This window comes from Caloenas nicobarica, chromosome 1 (assembly GCF_036013445.1).
Source record: "Caloenas nicobarica isolate bCalNic1 chromosome 1, bCalNic1.hap1, whole genome shotgun sequence".
Taxonomy (NCBI): Eukaryota; Metazoa; Chordata; class Aves; order Columbiformes; family Columbidae; genus Caloenas; species Caloenas nicobarica.
The window spans coordinates 146,852,781-146,877,091 of record NC_088245.1 but is presented as its reverse complement, the minus strand read 5'-3'; the positions used below and the strand labels follow the sequence as shown (position 1 = coordinate 146,877,091).

At 36.3% G+C, this 24,311-nt stretch overlaps 1 protein-coding gene across 2 annotated transcripts in view; it reads left to right on the top strand.

Moving 5' to 3' along the window:
* Positions 1 to 24,311, top strand: part of REV1 (REV1 DNA directed polymerase) — a 61,497-nt gene that overhangs the window by 5,829 nt on the left and 31,357 nt on the right. For both annotated transcript variants that reach the window (XM_065651117.1, XM_065651026.1), the window contains exons 2-8: positions 8,037 to 8,103; positions 8,920 to 9,052; positions 10,859 to 11,027; positions 17,251 to 17,400; positions 19,509 to 20,221; positions 21,949 to 22,056; positions 23,630 to 23,746. In XM_065651117.1, coding sequence (XP_065507189.1) covers positions 8,047 to 8,103; positions 8,920 to 9,052; positions 10,859 to 11,027; positions 17,251 to 17,400; positions 19,509 to 20,221; positions 21,949 to 22,056; positions 23,630 to 23,746 — 1,447 coding nt within the window. In that variant the 5' untranslated portion in view covers positions 8,037 to 8,046. The remainder of the gene's footprint in view (positions 1 to 8,036; positions 8,104 to 8,919; positions 9,053 to 10,858; positions 11,028 to 17,250; positions 17,401 to 19,508; positions 20,222 to 21,948; positions 22,057 to 23,629; positions 23,747 to 24,311) is intronic.

Sequence of the window (24,311 nt, the reverse complement as noted above, 5' to 3'; positions counted from 1 at the left end):
TATGCTTCAGCATAGGCTTCTTGTGTAAGATGTGAGTTGTAGGACTGGATTGTTGTCTGACTGAGAAGTGCACAAACTGAAAACTTCCTAAAAAAGTTCTATTGATATATTAGGTAGAAAAATGACCATTCCACTCTTCCTTTTCAAAGAAAAGAGTAACACTGTTCTCTGTTTTCAAATACTATAGACAGCTAAACATAGGGTCTTGAAGGAAGAATACACAAGTCATATACTCATCCTCCTTATTGTTTCAGGTACTCAAGCCCAAGAGAGAAAGAGAATTTCCTTTTGGTGATTTACAATCCATTCACTATGTTGCTATTGAGAGTCCTAATTCCACAAGTTATGCTTCTTATTGTGATTTTACTTAATGGATTTTATTCTGGAATCTAGGCATTTAGAAGCTGTTACAAAGGTTGCGAGTGTGCTAAGTCCTCTTTGGGTTGAAGCTCCAAAAGAATGTGAGTGCACAAGAGAAATAATTAAGCCAGTTGCTGAAGTCTGCTGCCAGTGTATTGTGACAATTAGAAGAATTGTGTTAAAGAGATGATATTTGAACTAAAAAGTGTATTGAGCTACATGGTTAAATGTAGCAATGAAAATTTATGAAGAAGAGCCACTCATCACTGAGGAATTCTGAAGGAGGGCGGGAAATTTTACTGAACAGTGCAGAAATGTAGAAACTGAAGCCATAGTCTTCTGTGAGCAGAAGAAAAATTCAACCAAGTTGAACCACTACTCGTGACAAGCTCTAAATGGACTGTAGGTGCTCCTGAGTGTTACTCATAGAGGAGAATGAAACATTGACAGTTGGTCTCAAATTGAATCTGGCTTGCTATTTTTCGAAGAACTAACTGTCTCAAATGCCGTGTATAAAAGCAAAAAGAGTATATTCTCAAAAAAAAGATTGCTCAAAGCTGTTGCAGACTATATAGTGAGGCTGTTTTCTGTTCCTTGTGCTCATAGTTTCTTAATTTGTTACAATTAACAGAGTCATCTGTCCCAGACTCCAAGTCAGTTGTGAAAAGGTCTAAACACTTTTGTCCTGTGCGGCTGTTGTGTAAATGGTTACCTGTTGTACAACTGCTTTAGGTCAAAATACATGTATATTTCTTCGTTGTTACTGAGTATTGAGTCCTTGATGTTAAGGTCAACTGATCTGAAATAAAGATCGTTCTGAGTTGCAAAAATAGTCAGTTTGGAAATGGAATTAGTTTAGCAGAGTTCCTCTGTCTCTTTCTGGGGGAGTGACTGAACTGAAGGTCAGAGTATCATTTCTTTGCTGTCAAGCTCGGATGAAAGTATGCACGGAACACAGTTTTAGAATAGTCATCATAAGTCACATAAGGAGTTGATTCTGAAGGACTTGATTTTTCTATGCTTTATGTGGATTGTATGGTATTTCACCTTTCTAGCAAATGTCATGGATGTTCCTATTTTACAAAAACACTACTTCTAAATTTCTCATGCTCACTAACAGTTTTGTGTCTTATATTTAATTTGTCCAAGATTTTAATGATTGTCCTTTCTTAGTTTATACTCTTAGGTTTACTGACAGGAGATGGGGGTGGTGTTGACTATGTTTTGGGACAGATATTTTTCAAGTGTCTTTCAGCTGATTTCATTTCTATTGCTTTAAAATATCAAAAATTGAACTGCAAACCAGAACTTGCTGGTTGACTTTGTAACATCAGGTGCTTGTTATTAGAAGTGATTATCATAGGGGCACGTGTGGCTTATGATGGGGAGCTGTTCGATTGTAATTTGCTTTGAAAACTTTTGCCCTGTAGAAAAGGTGAGGTAGCCTACCCCTCTTTATTAAGGGGGGGGAAACATAAGCAGGGCAGTTAGTGAAGAGTAGCTAGGTCATTGTATCCACATTTATGCCACAGTTGGACTGTTATAGCCATGACCCTAGAAGTTGGTCTCTAAGATAATATTAAGATCCCACTGGCAATAAAAAATGTCCCATCCATTCCTCGTTTCTGGCCTGTCTGCTTTGGCTTTGTCTGATGCTTTTGAGAGTCAGTTCAGCTTGCTGAACTAGCAGGAAACTAGCCCATAAAATGATGTAAATTTTCTATTGATTTAGTGAACTGAATTGTACATAGCACCAGTATGAACATTGGGGTCATGTGAGTCCAGAGGTAGTGGAGAGGTTGGGAAGAAGAGATAGAGCCTATTAGGCCAGCAGAGGTTGAGGAGCAGAACCATCCCTTTTGGTGGCAGTTAGCCATCAAGTTGGCTTGACCATCTTATGAACCTTCACCCTGAGAGTTTATTTCCTGCCTAGAATAAAATTAGTTGCTTCGCAACATACTAATTAGTTTATTTTAATATGGAACAGTGGTCTATACTCTGAAGTGTCTAAAATCACGGGATTAATACAGTATCTGAAAACATTTTGAACTATCTTTTTTATTTTTAGATTCTTTGACTGAATTCTGAACTTTTCAATATGTGGTAGAAAATAGTATTAGACCCTGTAGCAGTAGCTCTTTTCCAGAAGACTCAGCCAAGAATAGGACTCTTGTGTGCTGAGAAATGCGTAAACACGTAAGACAGTTCTTTCCTCAAAGAGCTTGCAGACTAGTGCCAAGTAGAGTGGTGAGTTTGATGTGGAAGCTGGAATGTAGATGCATGAAACTCAAACAGGCCACAAAATACCCACTTGTTGGAAACAACTTCTAAGCCGTGCTGAGCTGGGGTGGATTCAATCTACAGTTCAAGCAAAAAATTCTGATACTCATTAGCAGTGGCACGAGTTATCCATACTTCGTTAGCAGTAGAGTTACACCTTCAAGAATAAGGCTTGTGGTGTTTGAGTATGGTCATTAAATCAAGTTCTTCTGCATTAGAGGATATTGACAGGATGTTCGCACTGGTCAGGAATGCAAAATAGCTGTTTCAATGTGTTGTACTTTCACTCATCTTTCAGTTACCTGAAACTGGATTATCTGGATTAGAAGCTACTTGTGCCATGTATTTAGACACAAGTTTGGTGGAGTTATTTGTTGAGTCATGGTGTAGCCTCATTTTGGTTTTGGAAATAGCTCGTTTGCTTCCGTGCAGTGCAGAGCCAGAAAGTGTATGTTCTCCCAGATGCAAGTTGGCTCCTTGAAGAGGCAGCAGAAATATCTCTGCACCATGTACATGGAAAAGGGAATGCTGAAGAGTATGGCAGAGACAGCTCCAGCTTGGACAGGGCTGGTACTGACCTGGAATTAAAAAGCTCATGAAGATCCACCTTCACTTCTTATAGAGTCATTGAGATCTGTATTCTGTGCTCCCAAGCATTTTCCCCCATAATACCTGTGGTTTTGGTCTGGGTTACTTTGTTATCTGTTTTATCCCAACTGTCTGAGGTAATGGAAAGCCACTTACTTGTCTTAGAGCCATACCATCCTGAATTTAAAGTATTTTAAAGAAATAACTTTCCTGCATCAGACCGTGTGTGCTACAGGAGAGATTAAACCAAGTATTAATATCAACATTCACATCTAAATTCCTTGTTTTGCAATCTGAAATCTTACAGTTGCTGTGCAACTCCTTTGTATACACAGACATATTTATAGATGTAGACTTAGCATTTCATTCCATTACCTGATCTGTAGGCTTTGATTAACAGTCTTTATAATAATAGGATTAAGTGGTTGTGGGTTGGGAAGTAAAATGCTAAGCCTATGAAGCAGAGTGCAAAAGGATGTTACACACCTTTTCCTAGTGGGCTGTATTGAGTATTTCTGAGCCAGTCATATACAAGCAGCAAAACCCTTAGTTTCTCTTCTAGCTTCAGTTTTGAAAAGGATCACACAGTAGACATTTGAATTTTAGTTAAAGAACCCTATTGTGTAGAATGGTAAGATTTTACCATTTTTATGTGGTCCAGAAAGAGATGCAGGGCCAATTATGTTAATTTTGATCACAGGCATTCTTAACTTCTTTTTTTTTTTTTTTTTCTTTTTCTTGAAATGTTTCTCTTGCACTGAAAAATTGGATTCCATTCCTAGGAATGCTATTTCTACGTTTACAGGCTTTTGTGCAATTTCAGAGTTGTTTGGGGTTTCTTTTTTTAATTGCTGAAGATTTATTTGTGTTCACGGGTCTAGAATATGAGCACTTCAATTTTATTTAAAAAGCTTTTCTCTAGGCGAAGGGTCATATTATAGCCTGTCCTTCAGGCTCTAGAGATACCGTGAAAAATAGTAACTATGGTGGTTCACTTTCACTGAGTCACTGTGCACTTGTGAAAACAGAGAAAAATAGTTCTGAAACAAGTTAGATACTACAATCACAAGAAGGATGAACTCTTGAATGAAATTGACCTGCTTGCGGTGGGTGTTTAAGTCCCCTGTTTTGTTTTCCTCCCCTGCCTTCTGCCCCCACTTCAAGGGTTCTTTAGGAAGTATGTATGTTATTCATCCCTTCATCATGATTCCTATGGAGGGAGCATCACATCATTCTTATAGTTCTTTCTTCATGAACCAGTGAGAATGTTTCAAATCTTGCTTAACTTTTCCTCTTGATTTAGTATGTCCTGTGCAATGTATCTCTCATGCTCATTTACTCCTTAGGTTTCAGCCAGGCAGCTGTAGAGGTTATCTTCATTCTCAAGGGAAAATTTGCACTGTAAGCACAAGTCTTCAGTAGTGGAGGTTCTCCTTAGTCCAGAAACCTTGTTTCATCATTCAGTTCCTGGAACTACAAAGGGGGAAATTAGTCTCCCAGGCTTTCATATCAGCATAATAATCCACAAACTCAAGACATGAGCCAGAGGCATCTAGTAGTCACTGAAATACCATGTTCCTAACTTGTGTGTTTAGAATTGAAGTGGACTGGCTGAGTCAAAAATCACATCTGCCAAGGAAATGATAAATCATTATCAGATGTTGTAAGCAGGCGTTACAGCCTAGCTTCTCTAGTTTCGCAGGCTCTTGGAAGACAGCTTTTGTGCACTTGATAAATCATGCTTTTAACGCACTAACCTAAAATGGTCTTGTTTTCTGATTTCTAGTTTTACTCAAACCAGGCACGTATGTGTAATTCTGATTTTGATTGGCCCTACTGGTTGTAGTGTTCTGATCTAATGGCTTTTAGACTAGAGATCTTTCTTCCTCAGCTTCGAGTGTCCTGAATAAAAATTAAATGTGTTTCAAGGCTTCAGAAAAAGCTTACCCTCATGAAGGCAGTTCTTCACTTTATCAGACATTAGGTATTTTAGTTTAAGCAAGAGGTTGTCTATATGTGGGTCAGAGGAACTACCTATCAAATCCTATCTTCTCAAGATCTTGGTGATTGGAATAAAGGACATCTTTTTGCTAGACTGATGTTATGATGGCTTATAGTATGCATTTCATATGGTTTTGAAGGTTGAAGGTTCTTCCATTGTTTTGGTTTTGTTTTTCCAAAGTGTTTATTTTCATATGAGATTTTTTTTTCATAGACTTAAAATCATAGAACAGCCCAGATTGGAAGGGACCTCCAAAGACTTTCTAGTCCAACCTTACATGGACAGGGAAGCCTAGATGAGATTATCAAGCACGCTGCCCAATTGCAGCTTGAAAACCTCCAGTGATGAGGACTCTACCATGTCCCTGGGGAGGTTGTTCCAGTAATTGATTTTTCTCACTGTAAAAAATTTCTTTCTTATATCAAGATGAAACCTCTGCTGGTGCAACTTGTATCTGTTGCCAGTTGTTCTCTCCGTGTGGCTCCTTGTGAAGAGAGACCCTCCATCCTTTTAGTACTCACTCTTTAATTTAAGACTTTGTCATCCTTTATTAAGAAGGAGATGGGGTAATCAGTAGTTAAGATAGTTAAGATTCTGGTGTCTCTTATGAGCTCACACTGATACCTATGATATCTAAAAGCACTAGATGACATTTTCATTAATAAATGTGGATTTTTTTCTTGAACTTAAACTTTTCCGTTTTCTCCGAGAACTTCTTAGCCAGAAGTGATAGACTTCAGCTGATGGAAAAATACAAATTTTCCATATGAAATAAATCATGTAGCCATTTCCAGTATGTACTCTACAGGAAAAAAAAGTCGATTTTGTATTTCATGTGGTCATCTAGCTCATCGTTTTGCTCGCTGCTCCTTAAGAGTTCTGTGTTATCTATTAGATGTAATCCAAACCACTAAAAATTAATTTCAGGAAGCACAGCATCTTAAAAGTTGGTCTCTGAGTAAGAAATGCAGGTACCTAAAGAAAAAATATACTGAGTAGGGGTTGCTTTCTTTTGGTTTTTGGTATAGAGCCCATCTCCCTGATGTGTGATTAATCTTCATAATTATATACATGTGTGTAGGTTATATATCAAATTACAGCAACTCTAAGAATAATAGAACCAGGTGCCTCATGATGTTCCTGTTTTTGCAGAGGTCCTGAAACTTGTCTTTTCAAGGTAGTTATACCTGCTTTGACTGTAACTCTGTGGTTGCCTAATTTGGCATATTTGCAGTATTCCATGAAAACGATCATATTTATGAAAACTTTCCTGCAGTTGTGTCTTGTTCTGCAATCAAACCTGCCTGCAATCCAGGGTGGTTTATCTGGATTTCAGAGTATGCCTGCTTGGTGGCTCTAGAACAAAGTGGATTTAAGAGACAAAAGCTAGAAGTCAACTTTCAGCCAGGTTCAGGGGAAACAAAATTTTAATGTGATAAATGAGGCAGTCTCCACAACAGTGCAGTAGAATGCCTGGACAGGAAAATTACCAAAATGCGTTATCTTCATCTGCAGCCATGTGTGCTTTCTGGTAGGCTGGAGACTGAGTGAAGCTTCTGTGCTCCATTACTGGAGAATGCTATATGGATAGGCCAGAGAATAGGTATCTTCTCAAAAGCAGACAAGGATTTAAAAAAAAAAAAAAAGGTTGACTTCCTTCTGTGTATTAACTGTAGTTTTGTGCATTTTTATGGAGGATATAGGAATAGAAATGAAATATTTAATAAAATAAAGGTGACTGCCTTAAATCTTCTTCCTTTTAGTTTCAGAGTCCTGTCCTCACGCTCTCAAGAGCTGATAGCTGTAAAAGACAAAACTGTTTTTATTTAGGGAACTGGTTAGAGTAGAAAGTGAGAGATTTAATAGCAGGCAGTGACCTCGTGATCTTACTACATCATTAATCAATATTTTAAAATCAGTGTTACAACAGCTATAGTTAATGTGAATCACTTGGGTGCAGTGCACAGTTGGCCACAGTCCAAAATGTGGGGTTTTTTTTCCCTCCACCAGTTCTGTTCTAGCCTACTAATAGCTCATCTGGGGACACTGCTGTGTACAACAGATCATGGTCCAAGGATAAGTGTTTTGCATAAAGAAAATCTGCAAATTGTCTGGTTGGGTGTACTTACTTATTTATTTATTTATCATCACGAGCAAACAAAAAACCCGAAGGAACAAATCACAAACCTTGCTATAGGTCATGCTAGATCATGTAAACAACTGGCTTTTATTGACCATAAGACAGCCTTTGTTTTTTTCTTTCGCTTTTGTGTGATGTATTGCATTGGAGCAACAAGTGTTTGGACCTTTTATGATTAGCTGTAAATCCGCTGGTGAAATGGATCTAGTTACCAGGAGGTGTTTGCCTGCATCCCACCATGCAGATAGTATCAAATAGGAAATAAAAGGTTGTTCCTGACTTGGGCAATATTTTGCATGAACAGTAGCAACTATATTTAAGAACCTTTTATTATAGGAGATGTTTGATGAGCAGGAAGAATTTAATAAATCATAATGGAAGCTCAACATTGTAATGAGTTTTTTGTGGCTTGGGTGAATAGAACAAAATGTGTGTGTGTTTTTTGATACATAGCTGCTACACTATGCATTACTGCAAAACTGAGTAACTAGGTTTTTATGCAATTTTTAATTTCTAGGTTAACTGTGTAACTCATATACTTTAGTGAAGCCCACTGAAAAATGTAATCTTTGTGATAATCTGTAGATGACTTGTAATGCATCATTGAAATGCCACTGATGATATTTCTAAACATCTAATTGATCGAGCATTTTTCTTCCTACGCAGAAGCTTCAGTATGAGGCGAGGTGGATGGCGGAAACGAGCTGCCGATGGCGATGGCTGGGGAATATGGGTATGTTCAAAACCAAGTGGCTCTTTTTGAAGAAGAGTAAGTAGTAAGTGGCACTGTGGTTAAAAAGGGTTTACAATTATGTTACATATGCTAAAGGTATGCTATAACTTAAACCTTTTTGCCTCACTTGAAAACATGTAATTAAGTTCAAAATAAATTTTTAAAATTACCAGGTTGTGAAGTCTTCCTTCACAATTATTGACTAAATTGCATTATTAATAAGTGCAGACCCTTGAATAGCTTTAAATCACCGTTTAAAAACCAAACTAAATAATTTTAAAATTATTTATGGTTATCCTATATAATCGGACAAACAATAACTGAGGTGCCTAATTTACATAAATGTTTATTATACTACTGCCTCATGTATATTTAAGAACTGAAAATACATGGATCTTAATGAATATCCTCTACATTGTTTCTTTAGGCAATGACCCTCTGATTTAGCATCCTAACTTGCATCATTCCCTTATTTCTTTTTTCTCCTTTCTTTTTATTGTATAATAATTTTTATATAGATAGAATCTTTTTTATAGATAGAATCTTCTTCTTATGGGATAAGATTAAAGAAGGATGAAATAAATCCGCCCTGTTGGTAAAAAGATGCAGTTATATTGTAGATAAGAATTTAGTGTGGAGGATTTGCTGGTTTTCATTTAGAAAAAGAATATGCGTTTTGTATGTCAACCAAAATCAATTTGAAGGAATGCTGCTTACCTTTCCAGTCTTATAATTGATGAGTTTCTGCCTGTAAATGTTAGAAAATAAGACTGCCATCAACAGTTTGGTTTTGTTTTGTTTTAACTTAAAAACTAGGGCGGGTATATGTCGGCAAAGGTTAAGAAGTTGGAGGATCAGTTCCGGTCAGATTCAGCCATACAGCACCAGAGGGATGGAAGTTCATCAAGTATCTTTAGTGGAGTTGCCATCTATGTCAACGGCTTTACAGGTGAAGCTTCTATTTTTTTAAGGATCTGTTCAGGTTTTTTTTCTACTTTCTGTTTACCATCCTAAGTGGAGTAAATGATTGTAAAACACTTGAGTTTGCAGCTAAGTTAAATATATAACATTTACTGTATATGTTTTGTATATTATATTACTTTGTATTTCATTGTTAAGATTTTCAATATAAAATCAGATTTAGGTTCCGAATATAAATATTACTTTGCCAAATCATTTACATGAATGATCACTGATAGAAATAGCAGTAAATTTTTCCAACTTTCTGTGACCTTATTTGAAATGAAACCTTTTAACTTCCTCCATACTCCTACATATATTAATTCTTTATTTTTCCAAGCTGTTGATGGTTGCATTGGATTTGGAGCATATGCATTAAATTTATGTTTGGGTAGATATGTTGGGGTTTTCTTGCTCAGAGTGGTGTAATGCTTGAGACAGTGAACCCATTAATAGTGGAAGGAAGCACAAGAGAAAAGACATACATATGCATTGTTTGTGATGGACTGATAGTGCATGTTAACTGGAGTAAGGTTTTTAATCTACCATACTTATGTTCATATTTCTCCTGGGTTCTGTAAAGCAGCTTAATAACCTTTTTGAAACTTCCCAGAAGCCTTTTTCAGGGACCTATGCCAGGAATGTTGTGACTATTACATAACCGATGAGTACAGCTTCTATGGTATGGAGCAGTGCTGGTTTGAGCACAGGGCCCAAACAGGCTGAAGAAGGTTAAGGTGGACATTTTAAACTATTAATACATCTGAATCAGTTCTTTGATACAGGCAGTTTCTTTAGTGAAAATCTAGCATTTGCATATTCTTCAAGGTACTAGTTCCTAAATAGAGCTCTGCAAGGTGGTTGTCCAAAAGGCTGGAGTAGGAAAGATAACACCTGGAGAAAATGTGTGTTATTTTTAGTTAAAAGTTAGAGGAACGATCAAGTGTTAGAAATATTTTGAGAGTTGACAGTAGGCCCCTGGAAGGAATTGTAACTATTCTTTAAAAAACAGTGTCTTCCTTCCTGTATTGATAAACTTTTTTTTTTTTTTTTTTTTCTTCCCCCCTCCCCACCCCCATATCTTGTGCCAGAATTACTATTTAAAACATTCTATTTGTGCTGACCTAAACTTTTTGGTGCCAATGTGAGACCACTGCAAAGGTTTTTCAAAAGCTAAAACTTTTTTCTTCCTCCCCCCTGCCGTTTGCAAAACAAGTGCTCTTTTAAACATGATTGAGGGGATAAGAAGAGTCGTTAGTTTTTAAGGTATTCTCTGTTCCCTGTAACAGTTCTAGAATAACCTGGTAAGGAAAGAGTGAGTTAACTGCTTCAGTAAATCAGAAATTGTATAGTAGGAGTTCTGTGTTGTTGCTAAACCCTTTTGATATTAATTCTTTTCTGTTACTTTTGGGTATAAACTACTCTCCTGAACTCTGGTGAAAAGATAAGTGTGAGTTAATGTAATACTTGATTTTGTGTTATCCTGATGTAGTTTTTAATGTAGTTTTAGTATTAAATCTACTTGAGTATTCCTCCCCCTACCACACGTTGTGGAAAGATCCTCTATAACAAGTAGCACGTTTACATTCTCAATCAGTCTCTTCAGGGACAGTTTTCTACACTTCTTCAGAAATGCTTTTCTGATTTGTTCTTTGAAGAACTTGTGAGGTTTTTCAGGAAAAAAACAGTGGTTTGCACTCTTTTCGATCATGGCATCATATTTCTCAATTAAAGTTATTTTTATTACTGTATTTGCTGACACAGAACAGGAATATTTCTGGTTTTAATTTTATAGATCCCTCAGCTGATGAATTAAGACGGCTAATGATGTTGCATGGAGGCCAATACCATGTGTATTATTCCAGATCAAAAACAACTCATATCATTGCCACGAATCTTCCAAATGCCAAAATAAAAGAATTAAAAGGAGAAAAAGTAGTTCGGCCAGAGTGGATCATGGAAAGGTAAGTTTAGGTCTACTGCTTTTGGAGATTCTCTTTTTAGAAAAAAAAATGAAGAAAAGTCTGGAAAAACAGCATTGTAGAAGATTGCATTTTGAGATTAAGGTATAGTTTAAAATAAATCTGTCCTTGCAACAGCTGAGTTAAAAAAACACTATTACATTGAAGATACGCTTCTTAGTGGTTGTTCCTTAAGAAACTTCACTAAGAATATCCAGAAAGTTTCAGGCATATCAGGAAGCTGAACATTATCCTGTTGATTCTCTTCAATATCCAATCACTTGACCAGCCTTCATCTCAGTATGTTTAAATAGATACCAGGTGATTGTTTCTTAACCTCTTGTCATGTGCGTTGCCTAAGTTTCATGTCATCTGTAAATGAAAAAGCATGTAAATTGAAAAGCATTTTCATAAAATTGAAATTCATCCATCTGAACATTTATCATGTTGTGACTTTGTAGGAAAAAAATAAAACAAACTTACAAGTTTTATTTACAAATACTTTATGTTCTTTGGTTCCTCCATGCACTGGAATGTATAGAATCAACTGAAGTTGTCCTCAGGTCCTTGAAAAAGATGATAGCCAGGCTCAGAGCAGTTAATCTGGCTTGCATGCCGTCCGAGGAATCCATGGGAAATAGAACAGGCATGAATATGTTCTGGAAGTCATTTTGCCACTGTCATGCTATTCTTAACTAGCCTCTTTGCTAGATGACCAGCAGAAACAGACAAGGAACTGTTCTGCATGTATACTTGTAAAATCCTATTTGCAGTTCCTATTTTCAGTTTGCTGATTTTTCAGTCCTTTGGATTCAACTGTTTTATGTCATGTATCTTTAAGGTAAATTTTTTAGTCTTTAATCAGAAATGATAGGTTCCTCATTTTGAAAAAGACTTTAGGTACATTTTTTAAACACATATAGGGTCTCATCCACGAGTTTAAGGACTTGGAAAACTGGTGGTAGGTGTGGTTTTGTTTGAAAAATGTAGCTGTTTTCACTGATGCCATTAAAGCTTGTTATAATTTTAACCAAGTTGGAAAAATCCATTTGTATACATTCAGTAGAGACTTGCTAGAACCTAATGTATGAAATCTCTTAAAAGTTTCCTTATAATATCTTGTGTTCAGGTTCTGCTTCTCCTTGTTCTGAAATGTTGTATTGCTGAATAAATCAGAAGAACTGAGTACAGACAGATATATGGGGTTAGGTACAAGGAGACAGGGAACTCACTGTCTCTATAGAACAAGATTTGTGTTAGAATCTGTAATAAAAGCTAATTTCACAAACCCCCCTCATTTTTCCCCTTCCACTAAACAGTACTGAAGAACACTCACTGGTTAAATACTCTGTCTCTGTACATGGAATATTGAAGTTCTCCTCAGTAGATAAGTTGGTGAAAGTTGGTGCAGTGGATGTAAAGGTTCCAAATTTTTTGAAATATTCACGTGCACATCATGTTAGTGCAATATGCTGGTTTTTGGGGGGTCTTGAGGTTTTTTTGTGTTGTGTTGGTTTGGGTTTTTTTGTTTTTAGTTTGGTTAAGAGTCAACCCTAGAATGTTAATGTCACAAATAGCTGGTAAAGCAGTGTCATTAGATCTTCAGTCTTGTCATCCAAGGTTGCAAAATGAAAAGGTCGTTTGTCTGTGGAGCTTTGATTTATTTTTTTGTGTGTACACATTATGATCTAGTCTTTAATTACAGGATCACATGCTATCTTTTTTCACTATGGTACCTGCCACATTCTCTTCACAGGAAAGACTGAATTCAGGTTGCAAATTGATAATTCAGTGTCTTAGTTTTTGTTTCTTGTCTCTGTAACCTTGTACTTTTCTGCATATGACTTGAATTCTTTGATAATGGAATGAATAATGAATTCATGTATTTTTTTGGTGCTTATCACTGTAGCATGTCTGCTTTCCAAATGAACTTACCACAGCACTTACTACAATGGCTATTATTTTCATTTTTTGTTTGAGAGCAACTAAAAAGACATTAAGGTAAAATACCAAAAATGTCAGTAATTTGGAATATGCCGTGTGAACTATGTAAGATAAGATTTTTCAGAGTTACTTATATACAAGGATGGTAAGGCATATGTTGAAGTTTCTTGCTGCATTAAAAGCTTTGCATAATCTGAACTATGAACGTTCTGAACTATGGTCTAAAGTCAGATTCTCATAAACCTGTTGTTAAATGCTAGTAGCTCTAGAATTTTGGTTTAATTAGCATCACATAGAGATCCTGTGGTAACAGTAGTTGCAAAATCCAGTATTGCAGAGTAATATGTAGTTGCTTTAGCAATGAAATAATTCTTTCTGTATTCTCCTACTCGCATGGTTTTGCTACCTCTCCATTTCTCCAACAAATGCAGGAAGAGACATCCAGGCAGTCCTACTTTCTAAATCTTTCTTCCTGTATTTGAAAAATACGTGACACAATTATGTAGCTTGAAAAGGCTGTTGTGCAATTTCTAGTGGAAGTCAAATGAAGGTTACTTAGGTGGTTTAAATTTTGACAAAACCTGATCTGAGAGCTTGACTTTCAAATGTGAATATTCTTTTAACAAACGTTCTTCAACATTTGTAATAAAATCACTTTTCAGAGATTGAGGGTAACTAACCACTAGAAGGACCTACCAGTAGAATTTGTGGATTCCTTATTTTTATTTTCAGATTGAGTGAATGATTTTCCTTAAAGATCTGTTAATCTAACACAAATGTGAAAAAAATAGATTAAAATTATTTCCACGGGGGAAAAAAATAGTCTGGTACATCGCATTTCATTTTATTTTTCTGATCGAGTATCCAGAATGCAAAATATTTGAATAAATGAAAGCTACCAGTCTTAAAACATTTACAGCTTTCAAAAGAGATGCCGTGTTAACCTAACACAGTAACTATTTTTGGAAACTAGCAAAGCATTGAAGGGGAAGGAGATTGCTTTTATAGCTATATCAGAAGCAAATGAAGCAGGCCTACTGTTGAGTGGTGGTGCAACTTCATGACAAAGGATATGGAAAAAGTTGGGGTACTCAATACTGCCTTTTCTTCAGTGTTTAGTGGCAAGGTTACTTTCATGCCTTGAAGGCCTACTGTAGAGTCTGGAGAAAAGAACTGCTACCAAAGGTATAGAAAACATAAATTATGGTTCACTTAACAAAACATGACATATACAACTACAGTACCAGATAGAATGAATCCAAGGGAGCTGAAGAAGCTGGCTGATATCAGTGCTACACCACTCTCTGTCATCTTTGAAAATTTGTGGCAATCAGATGAGATTTTCCAGAAGACTGCATAAAAGACAAATGTTGTGCCTGCCTTCAGAAAGGGAAGGAAGTAGAATCCAGGGAACCGCACTGTGGTGAGCTTCACCTCAGTCACTGAAGACTATAGAAGATACCTTCCTGGAAGTTAATATCCAGGGTGGCAAATCATGCCTGACCAGCCTGGTTGTCTTCTGTGGTGAGATGGCTGGACAACTGGAGAGCAGTAGATAAGGTTTGCTTTGACTACAGTAAGGCTTTTGACACAATCCCCCATTGCATTCTTGGGGGAGTTGAGGAAGTCAGATTGGGGAGATATGGATTGGATAAGCTGGGTGAAGAACTGGATCAACTGCCTGGCTCAGACAGTAGCAGTCAACAGTTCAGAGTCAAATTAGCAAATAGTTACAAGTGGCATTTCTGAAGGGTAGATACTGGGGCAGATGCAGTTTAATGTCTTTGTTAAAAATGTGGACATCAGTGATGCAGTGAAAAGTACCTTCAGCAAGTTTGTGGATGACAGCAAATAGAAGGGAACAGCTGATCTACTGGAGAGCAGAGCTGCACTTGGGAGAGCCTCAACAAACTGGAGGAATGGGATGACAAAAACTTCATGAAATTCAACAAAGTCAAATGCAGAGTCCTGCACATGGGACAGAATTAATTCCACGCAACCAGTGACACTAGGGACTTGCTGGCTAGGACATGGCCTTGTAGGGAAGGACTTGAGGGTCCTGGTGGACCATGAAGCAGCAGTTGTGCCCTCATGGAGATAAAGGCTAGGAGCATACTGCGTTGCATTAGCCAGACCATAGCCAGCAGGTCAAGGGAAGTGATTCTTCCAATCTGTCCAGCACTTCTGAAGCTACATCTGGAGTTCTGTGTCTGATTTTGGTCTACTCAGTACAAGACAGATACTGACAAAACGAAGTGAGTTCAGAGGAGAACCACCACCAGGAATAGGGGCCTGGAACATATGATATATGACAAGAGGCTGAGGATGCTGGTTTTGTTCTACTTGGAGAGAAGATTAGAAGAGGATCTAATTGCTGTCTTTCGTTACATATATGGAAGTTACAGAGAGCATGGAGACAGATTTTTCAAGATGCACAGCAAGGGGACTAGGTGATAGTCACAAGTTGCAGCAAAAAAAATGACTGAGTATAAGGAAAAGATTACAGTAAGCAGTGTAACACGTGCCTAGAGAGGTTTTGGAATCTTTGCCCTTGGAGATATTCAAAATTCAGGTGAATTCAGCCATGGACAACCTGATCTAACTTTAAAGATAACCCTGCTTTGAGCAATGTTTCTACTAAAGACCTCTGGAAGTCCTTTCCAACCTGTTCTTTTTAGTGATTATGAATTCTGTGATCCGGGGAGTGTAGAATGGGGAAAGATGTTGAATGAGGCATCTAAAATAGGATTCCTATTGCTGCATCTTTAAACATTTTGAAAAAAACCCAAGCCAGCTGTGTATTGATCTAGTAACACAGCTACTCCAGTAGCTAAAATCGTAGCATGAACAAGTTCTTAAATTAATGTGGGGTTTTAATCACCTCGAAATTGCAATAATGATTTTGAAATATTACCTGGGTGGTTATGCACCCGGGTTCACGTGATGATAGGAGAAACAGTCTAACCAGGCATTGTAAAAGCTTAGTTGCTGCATCACCGCTTTCTGTACAATAAAGCTTTGGAACTCTACCATGTGTATTTTTAACTCTGTTTAGCAGTGTTTAATGTAAATTATGTTCCTTTGCTATATAAATGTTGCTATATATTCATGTATCAAACAATATTTAATTGATATAATTTTAGGGCTGTTTTTACTATCATATTGCCATAGAAACTTTACTAGGTCTCTATGTATATGCCTAACTAGTTTTAATTTATCTAATTGGGAAATGTGATCTCCCACTATATTCTTCTCTAATTGCAGCAAGAAAGCTCCTGAGGGCTTTTGTTCCACTGTCCAGCTCCCTTGACAGTAGTACAGATTTGAGCTAGTTAAAAAGCACGTCTCCAAAATAAAACATTCAGGTGTTGGAGGACAGAAAAGCAGCATCTCACTAGGCTAAATTATCTTTAAAAATTTGAATCCAATTGTATCTTCAAAACTGAATGCTAATATAAACTTCTTTGATAGGAGAGAAGTTCCTCTGCTGTAGGTAGTTTTAGCATCTCTGACCCAGTGTTCAATATAAAGAGTTGTATATGAAGAAGAGGTGAAATACAGGCTGGAAAGGCTATTATGTCCTCTGCCAGCAGCAGGCATCAGGGTGGAAAGATGAAATAATGCTGTGGTGTATTTTTGAGAGGATACCACTTCAAAAGCAGTTATTGAAGTATAATTGCAGTTTCAGATATTTATGGAAGGTCTGTTTGGAAATTATTCTTCTGTCTAGATTTCTATAGGGAATTTTCCTCACAAGAAGGAGTAATTACCCTTTTGGAATTGAAAAAGTAGTTCCTCTAATAGTAAGCCACATCCTAGCTCACCTCCTTTGAATTCTACTCAAATTTGCTTGGAATATGTGTATTTTGTTATTCCATGTTAAAGAGTTCATTCAGTATTGCTTAGTTAGAATAGCCTGGACCACTCACCAAGATTTTTTAATGGGGCATTATTTATTTTATTTTTGAAATTAAATATGTGAGGTTTGTGTATATCAGTTGGAGAAATGGATGTAGACAACTGACCAGCACAACTGTGTGAATATATTTAGTACTACCAGTCACCACATCACAAATTGCTTTTCAGTTCAGTCCACTTAGTAGCGGGAAGGGGGTTGTGGAAGGGACTGCAAGTACATATAGCAGAACAGCAAAAGATAATGTCCAAAGTAATAGTTTATTGTACAGGACACATTTTTTAGCATAAGAGGTTGAGGGGTTTTTTAAATGTCTTAACTAGTAACCTGTTCCTCTTTTTTTTTTTTTTTTTTTTTTTGTTTCAGCATTAAAGCTGGACGCCTCCTCTCGCACATTCCGTATCAGCTTTACACCAAGCAGTCAAGCGTTCAAAAAGGTCTCAACTTTAATAGCATATGCAAACCTGAAGATGCCATGCCAGGTCCAAGCAATATAGCTAAAGATCTCAACAGGGTGTAAGTGTTTCTGATCTTGTAATACAGATACGAATTATTAACCTATAATGGGTTTGCATTTATAACTATATATGATTTTAAAAATTCATTTCAGCTTTATAAAAGGGAAGCCCTGAGGAACTGAAATTTAAAAATAAGGTATAGCTGTATAAATAGTTGAGGACAGAATTACAGTTAGCTTGACTCCAGTCTTCAGACCACACTTCGCTTGATGATGTGACCTAGGAGTCCTAGGATGTAGCATATCTGTATGGAGGCAACAGGCATATATTGAAAGATTCTGACTAGTGGCACTGAAAAGTAGGTCTTTATTTCAAAAACAAAAAGCTGATACGATTTAATTACTTTTGATAAAGGTGTTGCTAAAGCTGCATAGAAACAAATATATATGCGTACTAGTTGTTCTTTAGCCTCTTTAAAAAAAAAGAGTCACAGCTCATGTATGATAACACCAAGGTTTAAGTCACACTTGAGAAAATGGCTTAAAAATCCAATTACAATATAAAAGACTCTCCTGAAAGACCTTTAGAAGGGAATAGAAGAGAATGCACCAGCGAAGCTTAACTGGCAGAGGAATTGGAATTTGGAAAGAAACCTTCCACTTGAACAGACTGTTCTGTAGATTTTTTTTAAGGAGGGTTCCTGCATCTTTTTCAGTAGCACATGTTGATTGTTTAGAGGCAAGAATCACAAAATTATAGAATGGTTGAGGTTGGAAGAGACCTCTGGAGGTCATCTGGTCCAATGCTACTGCTCAAACAGGGCCAAGGATATTGTACAAGATACTATGCTTTCTGATTTATAATTGTGATCTGTGTTCTTCCACAGTCCACTGATTTATTTAAAATACAGTTCTGCATAATGCTGAGGAGACTTTACCACATGAGTGGGATTTGTCTGTGTTTAGGAAAAATAAAACCTGTGCCACAAAATGGATGTCCTAGGCAGTATATCTTACCTCAGGTATTTTAAACAATGAGTGATACAATCACCATCACTACTTATTATTGCATGGTTATTGTTTTTTGAATGAGAGGGGTATTCACAGTTCCAAAAATACTGATTTAATCTGAAAAGCGTGAGTTTAAAAGTCTGCCCTGTCCACTGGTGCTATATCTATACCTTTGGATATACCACTTTCAACCATGCAACTCCTCAAAAATGTGATGTTTAATTTATGATTGTGATAACCTTAACCACATTGTAGTCACAGTTAATTGGCTTTCTGCTTTCACTGGTATACTGGATAGGTAATTATTTCCCACCTTTTTTGTGTGTACTTAAATTGCTAGCTTTGGGAGTTAGGAGTGCTGGTTGGTGTTTTTCAACAGATCAAGAGTATACACAACTCTTGAAGGCTTTGGTTTTAATTCCACTTAGAGTTTGTTACAGGGATAATTTTTAGAATGAAAGCTTTGCCTCTGCACTGTCAAAGTAAATGTAAATTGCCAGTGCGCTTCTAGCAGAATACTTTGTTTTATATGCTTAAAAGATGAAGAGTAGTTTGTTTGGGTTTTTGTCAAAAGTTAAGAATACGTTTGATTTATAGAGCTTGAACAGATTTTTCCTTGAGAGAAGATAAAACAAATCTAACACATTAATATAAAACAATTTTATAAATAATAGAAGATTTCTATGTATCCTTTCCTCCTTTCTTTGTAATTAGATAAGGAAAATTGCATCTCCTGATACAAAGATAACTCCTGATGGTTTGCATATTCCTGCACCATTCATGCTGTCCATGGTAGTACATTTGTGTTAACAAATAAATAATTTATTGTAATTCAGTTGGAGACTGCTGGTCAAGTTAAAGGCCTTAGAAATAGCTTTTCTAATGTGAGCAGGATTTTGGTCACTCCCGTGTAAACTCTTGGTGGCGCTGCATTAATAATACACCAAATCTGTGAAATGTTTTTTACAGTGATACAATATTTTCTGACTTTGAGAGGACATGGCTCAGAGTTTGAGATAATTGTCTTGAGAATGTAAAAACTACTCAAGTATATACTGTTACCAGTTAGGAAGATAAATACTTAGCACTTGAAATTATGTGTAAATGTGCCTTCTTTTAGAAAAGATACGGTATTAAATAATCATATATGTTTCAGAAATCATATTAAAAAGTCTGAGATGGAAAACGAGATCACACCCAATGGAATAAGTAGCTGGAATGAAGAAGAGGAAGAAGAAAGTGATGATTTTGGATTTACAGAACTGGAGCAGATCCTTCCTGGCCAGAAACAAAATGGGATTCAGTCTCACAAAGACAGCACTGCCATTTTTAATGGACACACACATACTTCTACCAGTGCCTTAAAGACACAGGATTGCTTGGTGCCCTCCGGCAACCGTGTTGCAAGTAGGTTCTCTCCAGGCCCTGTGCAGGAGGAGGAGAAGACTGAAAAAGGCATGGTTGACTTTAGAGACTGCACAACACAGCAGTTGAAGCAAAGCAACAAAAATACAGACTTTTTGTGGAATCCACATAGGACTATGAGTAATTCCTCCTCATCTTCGTCTTTGCACAGTACTGCTAAAATAAATGGTGCTCACCACTCCACTGTTCAGGGGCCTTCAAGCACAAAAAGCACTTCTTTACCTACTCTTAGCAAGGCAACTTCCTTACCTGTGTCCAAACCTTCAGATTGTAGTTTTATTTCAGACTTCTATTCACGTTCAAGACTGCATCATATATCAACGTGGAAGTGTGAATTGACAGAGTTTGTCAACACCCTGCAGAGAAAAAGCAGCAGTGTCTTTCCAGGAAGGGAAAAATTAAAAAAATGGAAAGCAGGCAGGTCTGCACTTAAAACTGACACAGGTAGATACTTGTTTAAGAAGGTGCCTCATATCTTTGTACATGAAATGTGTAGCTGAGACTAAGTAGGTTAGTTAGTATTCAATATTCACATTACAGTCAGGGTGTCTGGAAAAGCTTGGTGACTTTGCACTGAAGACTGAAGCATCCAACTGCCTTTGATTTTGTTTGGGTTTTTTTAAACTTAAATTGTGACTTAATGTGATACTCTGGTCTATATTCAATTCCTCCTTGTAGAAATAATATTCCCGACTTTACTAAGATATGTGGATTGATCAAGGGGAAAAAAATACTATATAGATCTAAATACACAAGTTTGTAGTTGCCATGTGAAAATCTAAAGGGAAAAAAAAGCAACAAACACAAGAAAAAAAAAAACTTGCTGCTTATAGTTCAGTGTGAAAATTTAAAAGATTAGTAACATTTGGAAGTGAAGTAATTTTTTTTTTTTTTGATAGTAGGAGTTTTGTATACTTCTGAGTCTGTTTAAATGAGTAACAGTGTCGCATGAGACTTCTGATCCTGGCCTGTGACAGAAGAGAAATGTTTTATATCAAGGGCCAAAATGAAAAAATGTGTAATTCATGAGAAGCAAAGTGTTACAAGTATAGATATTTTGCATCTTCAGAATCTTTCATTAACAGTCTTATTCAATTAAAAGGCTAGCTCTGTACCACTGAAGAGTGCTGTAAAAATACTTCTAATCATATGAAAATATGCTTGATGATATATTACCACATCCTAAAAAAATAACTGATTCTGTGTTTGTGCTAGGACACACGAGTTATAAAATGTGTTAGCTTACAAACTACCTTAATGTGTTTTTTCCATCAAAATAAGGTATGAGCTAATATATTTTTAGTTTCTCTTTGATTTGGCCTAGAGTATGATGATAGTTAATGACTCTGTATTAGTTGACAAGTAGCAGCTTCTTAAGCATTAACTTGATCACTTGGTTTGTAAATAGGTCCTTTATGAGACCTCGTTTTTCAAATAATGAGTTCAAATGATAAATTATTAAAAACAGGAAAACATTGTTCTGATTATGCAATAATTGGCTCAGATGTTAAGCAGAACAATTCATTTGATGTATTGAAGTATTTTTTCACTGTTACACTTTATGCATTGTTCAAAATAAGGGGTTTTTTGTTAGATAATAGCCTCCTCTGGTAGGTCAGCAACATAGACATGCAAACTTGAACTTCTGGAATACTTGACACAAGTATTTCTAGTGCTTTAGCAGTGTAAGTTTTTCAGTCCGTAATGATATTGTTCATCTTTGCTGAATGTTTGCATGAATTTAGATACAGCAATGAGTTTAGTGCAGCTAAACTTTTTTTTTCTCTTTCGGAAAAGCTTCTGAAGGAACAAAAAGCAGTAAAGATCTCTGTTCCAAATTCAGTGTTAACATAGTGAAATTAAGATCCAATTCCCACAACATAGATTAATCTTCTTGAATTGGGGAAGCTTGTTAGGTAGAAGGTGTTAATTTTGAGAAAATAAAATAGAAACTTTAAGTTGATGCTTTATTTTGGCTGTATGTCTACTGTTTGTGTTTACATTTCTCTGATACTTTTGTAAATGTAAATATCTTATTGGTGAGCAGGAACAAGAATCTTTATCGTTTAAGATGGTAAAAACTTGATGATAGTCCTTGATGGACTAGTGTGAGTAGTACCAAAGTGTATAAATTAGGGTTCAAGTTTTCTATTGGTGTGTCTTCATACTAGGTAATGTGTCTGTTGTGAGTTCAGCCAAGCCACAGAGCTGTATAATGCACGTGGATATGGATTGCTTCTTTGTGTCTGTGGCTATCCGAAATAGACCAGATCTCAAAGGTCAGTATTTAATTCTACATGTTACAGTTTACTTGGTTAAACCTTTAAAAACGAAACCAAACTTGCACACTTACAAAATGAACTTTGCATGTTAATTTTATTTTCTGGCATCTTTGATAGTCAGACCATGCAACTTTCATATTCCTGCTTGATTTCTCATAATCCAAAAGAAAGTGGAAGAGAGAACTGAAATTCTCCTTGTTATCTCCTTTCAGTATCTAAAGTAAGAAGAAATAAGTAAAATCTGAAGTAACCATTCTCTATAACATTGCACATATCTTATTGAAACTTAAATCTACCCTATTAGAAATGGGGGATCCAATTCTAGTTGTACCAAAAGTGGGGTTTGGTCACTCTCTGTTAAGGAAAAAAAATGAGTTTAGATACAAGTGTGTGTGTGTGTGTGTGTGTGTATATATATATATATATATAAAAATACAAGTATACTAATAATTTTCATAGAGTAATGTAAGGAGCTTTGTTTAGCTAGGAAAATGGAAAGGTCAAGGCTGAGAATTAATTGTCTCTTTGCCTGATTCATCTTTTTCAGGGGAAATTTGCTTCTCCTTCCCTTTTCTATCTAAGGTCTTACACATGAAGTATTATAAAACCTGGAGGATGAACGATTCACTTGGCATTTAGAAGTCTGAGTTTTGTGATCATCCTTAGGGCATAGGAAGAGTTAGTGGAGCTCCTTAGCAAGTTTTGGTGGGTTTTTTTACAAGTGTACCATTCAGAAATGGTGGTTCTGTGCAAACACTGAAGTTTGGTGACGCACAAGTCTGAAGACTTGGTGCAGAGTAGACCATCTGACACACATCTATCGTTAGCCTTGGGAAAGAAGAATAAGGTGTGCATACAGTTCATTTGCTCCCTTTCACCCAAAGGCAGAACCAACTGTATTAAAGATACTCCTAGTATGTTTGGGTCTTTAAAACTTTTTTTCCTTCCAAGTTTCAAATGCCATTAGTGGAATATAAAGAACCTAGGATTTTTCTGCAAATATTTTTTTCTGTCCGTGGAAGTCTGCCAGAACTTTCAGTGCATAAATTAGCTTCCTGTAGAAAAATCATGGAGGTGTTGATATTACTAAAAAGTCAGAAGTTTACTAAAGATTTGATTTTGTACAGTTAATTAAACAAGTGGAACTGAGTGTGTTGGTATGTGTGTACTCTTCCAATTTGCTTAAGACATTAAACATGATAAAGTATTTAAAATCAGTACAGTGTTTGCTGTGTCTTAAACTAATGAATTATTAGGGCGTTGGTGAAGGTTCACAGCTTCCATTTATACTTGTTATTAAATATACTTGTTATTAAAGACAAACTGGTATGGCTGTATTTTCACTCTTTAAGAGCTTTTTTCTTTACTTGTGACTGCAATTAAGACAGAAAACTCATGGTAACAATGCAAAGTCATTTTCATAGCTGTTTTTTCCTTTATGCTCTAAGAATGCAAGCTTGAAAGAAATGATAAAAAAGTAAAGCAGACATCTTTATAATCTTGCCCTAGCTGTGCTATTATTAAAATGTAAGCTATTATAGATGTTGATGTATGCGTTTCTTCTCCACAGGAAAACCAGTAGCTGTTACTAGTAACAGAGGTGCAGGAAAGGCACTGCTGCGCCCTGGTGCAAACCCCCAGCTTGAACAGCAATATTACCAGAATAAGCTACTGAATGGCAAAGCAGGTACAGATAAGTCTGTTTGTCTGTATCTTTTTAACTTTCGTTATTGAAGACTTTTTCCTTAAAGTTATTAATAAAGTGCACAGTGGATAATTTGGGGTTTTTTTCATGCGTGGGATTTCAGAAAAGAAATATTTTTGGACAACGTGGTGCTCTATGGGCCTCAGTAATAACATGCCACTGTGACCTCTTGTTAGTTAGCTTTGCTCAGTATGGATTAATTATTTTAGAGTAATTTTAGGTTTTATTCACCTTCATTGAGGTTGTATATAAGATATAATGTAATTATTTAAAATAAGAAATAAATACCGATTGTCCAGGATCACTTCATTCTGAGTAAGTCTATTGCAGAGAAGAAGGTAAAAAATAAATTTTAAAAGGCTACTAAATTTTTTTAGTATAAAAGTAGAAATGACAGCACATGGCCAATGAGAAACTGATTGTTTGAAGCTGGATTTTGAATTGCATGTGTACGATGAGTTAATTTGGGGATTAGAGGATTTTAGGTTTCTAGAAAGTCTGTGCAAGTTCCTGTGTTCTGTCTCTCCAGTACTTTGTTTCCTCAAAA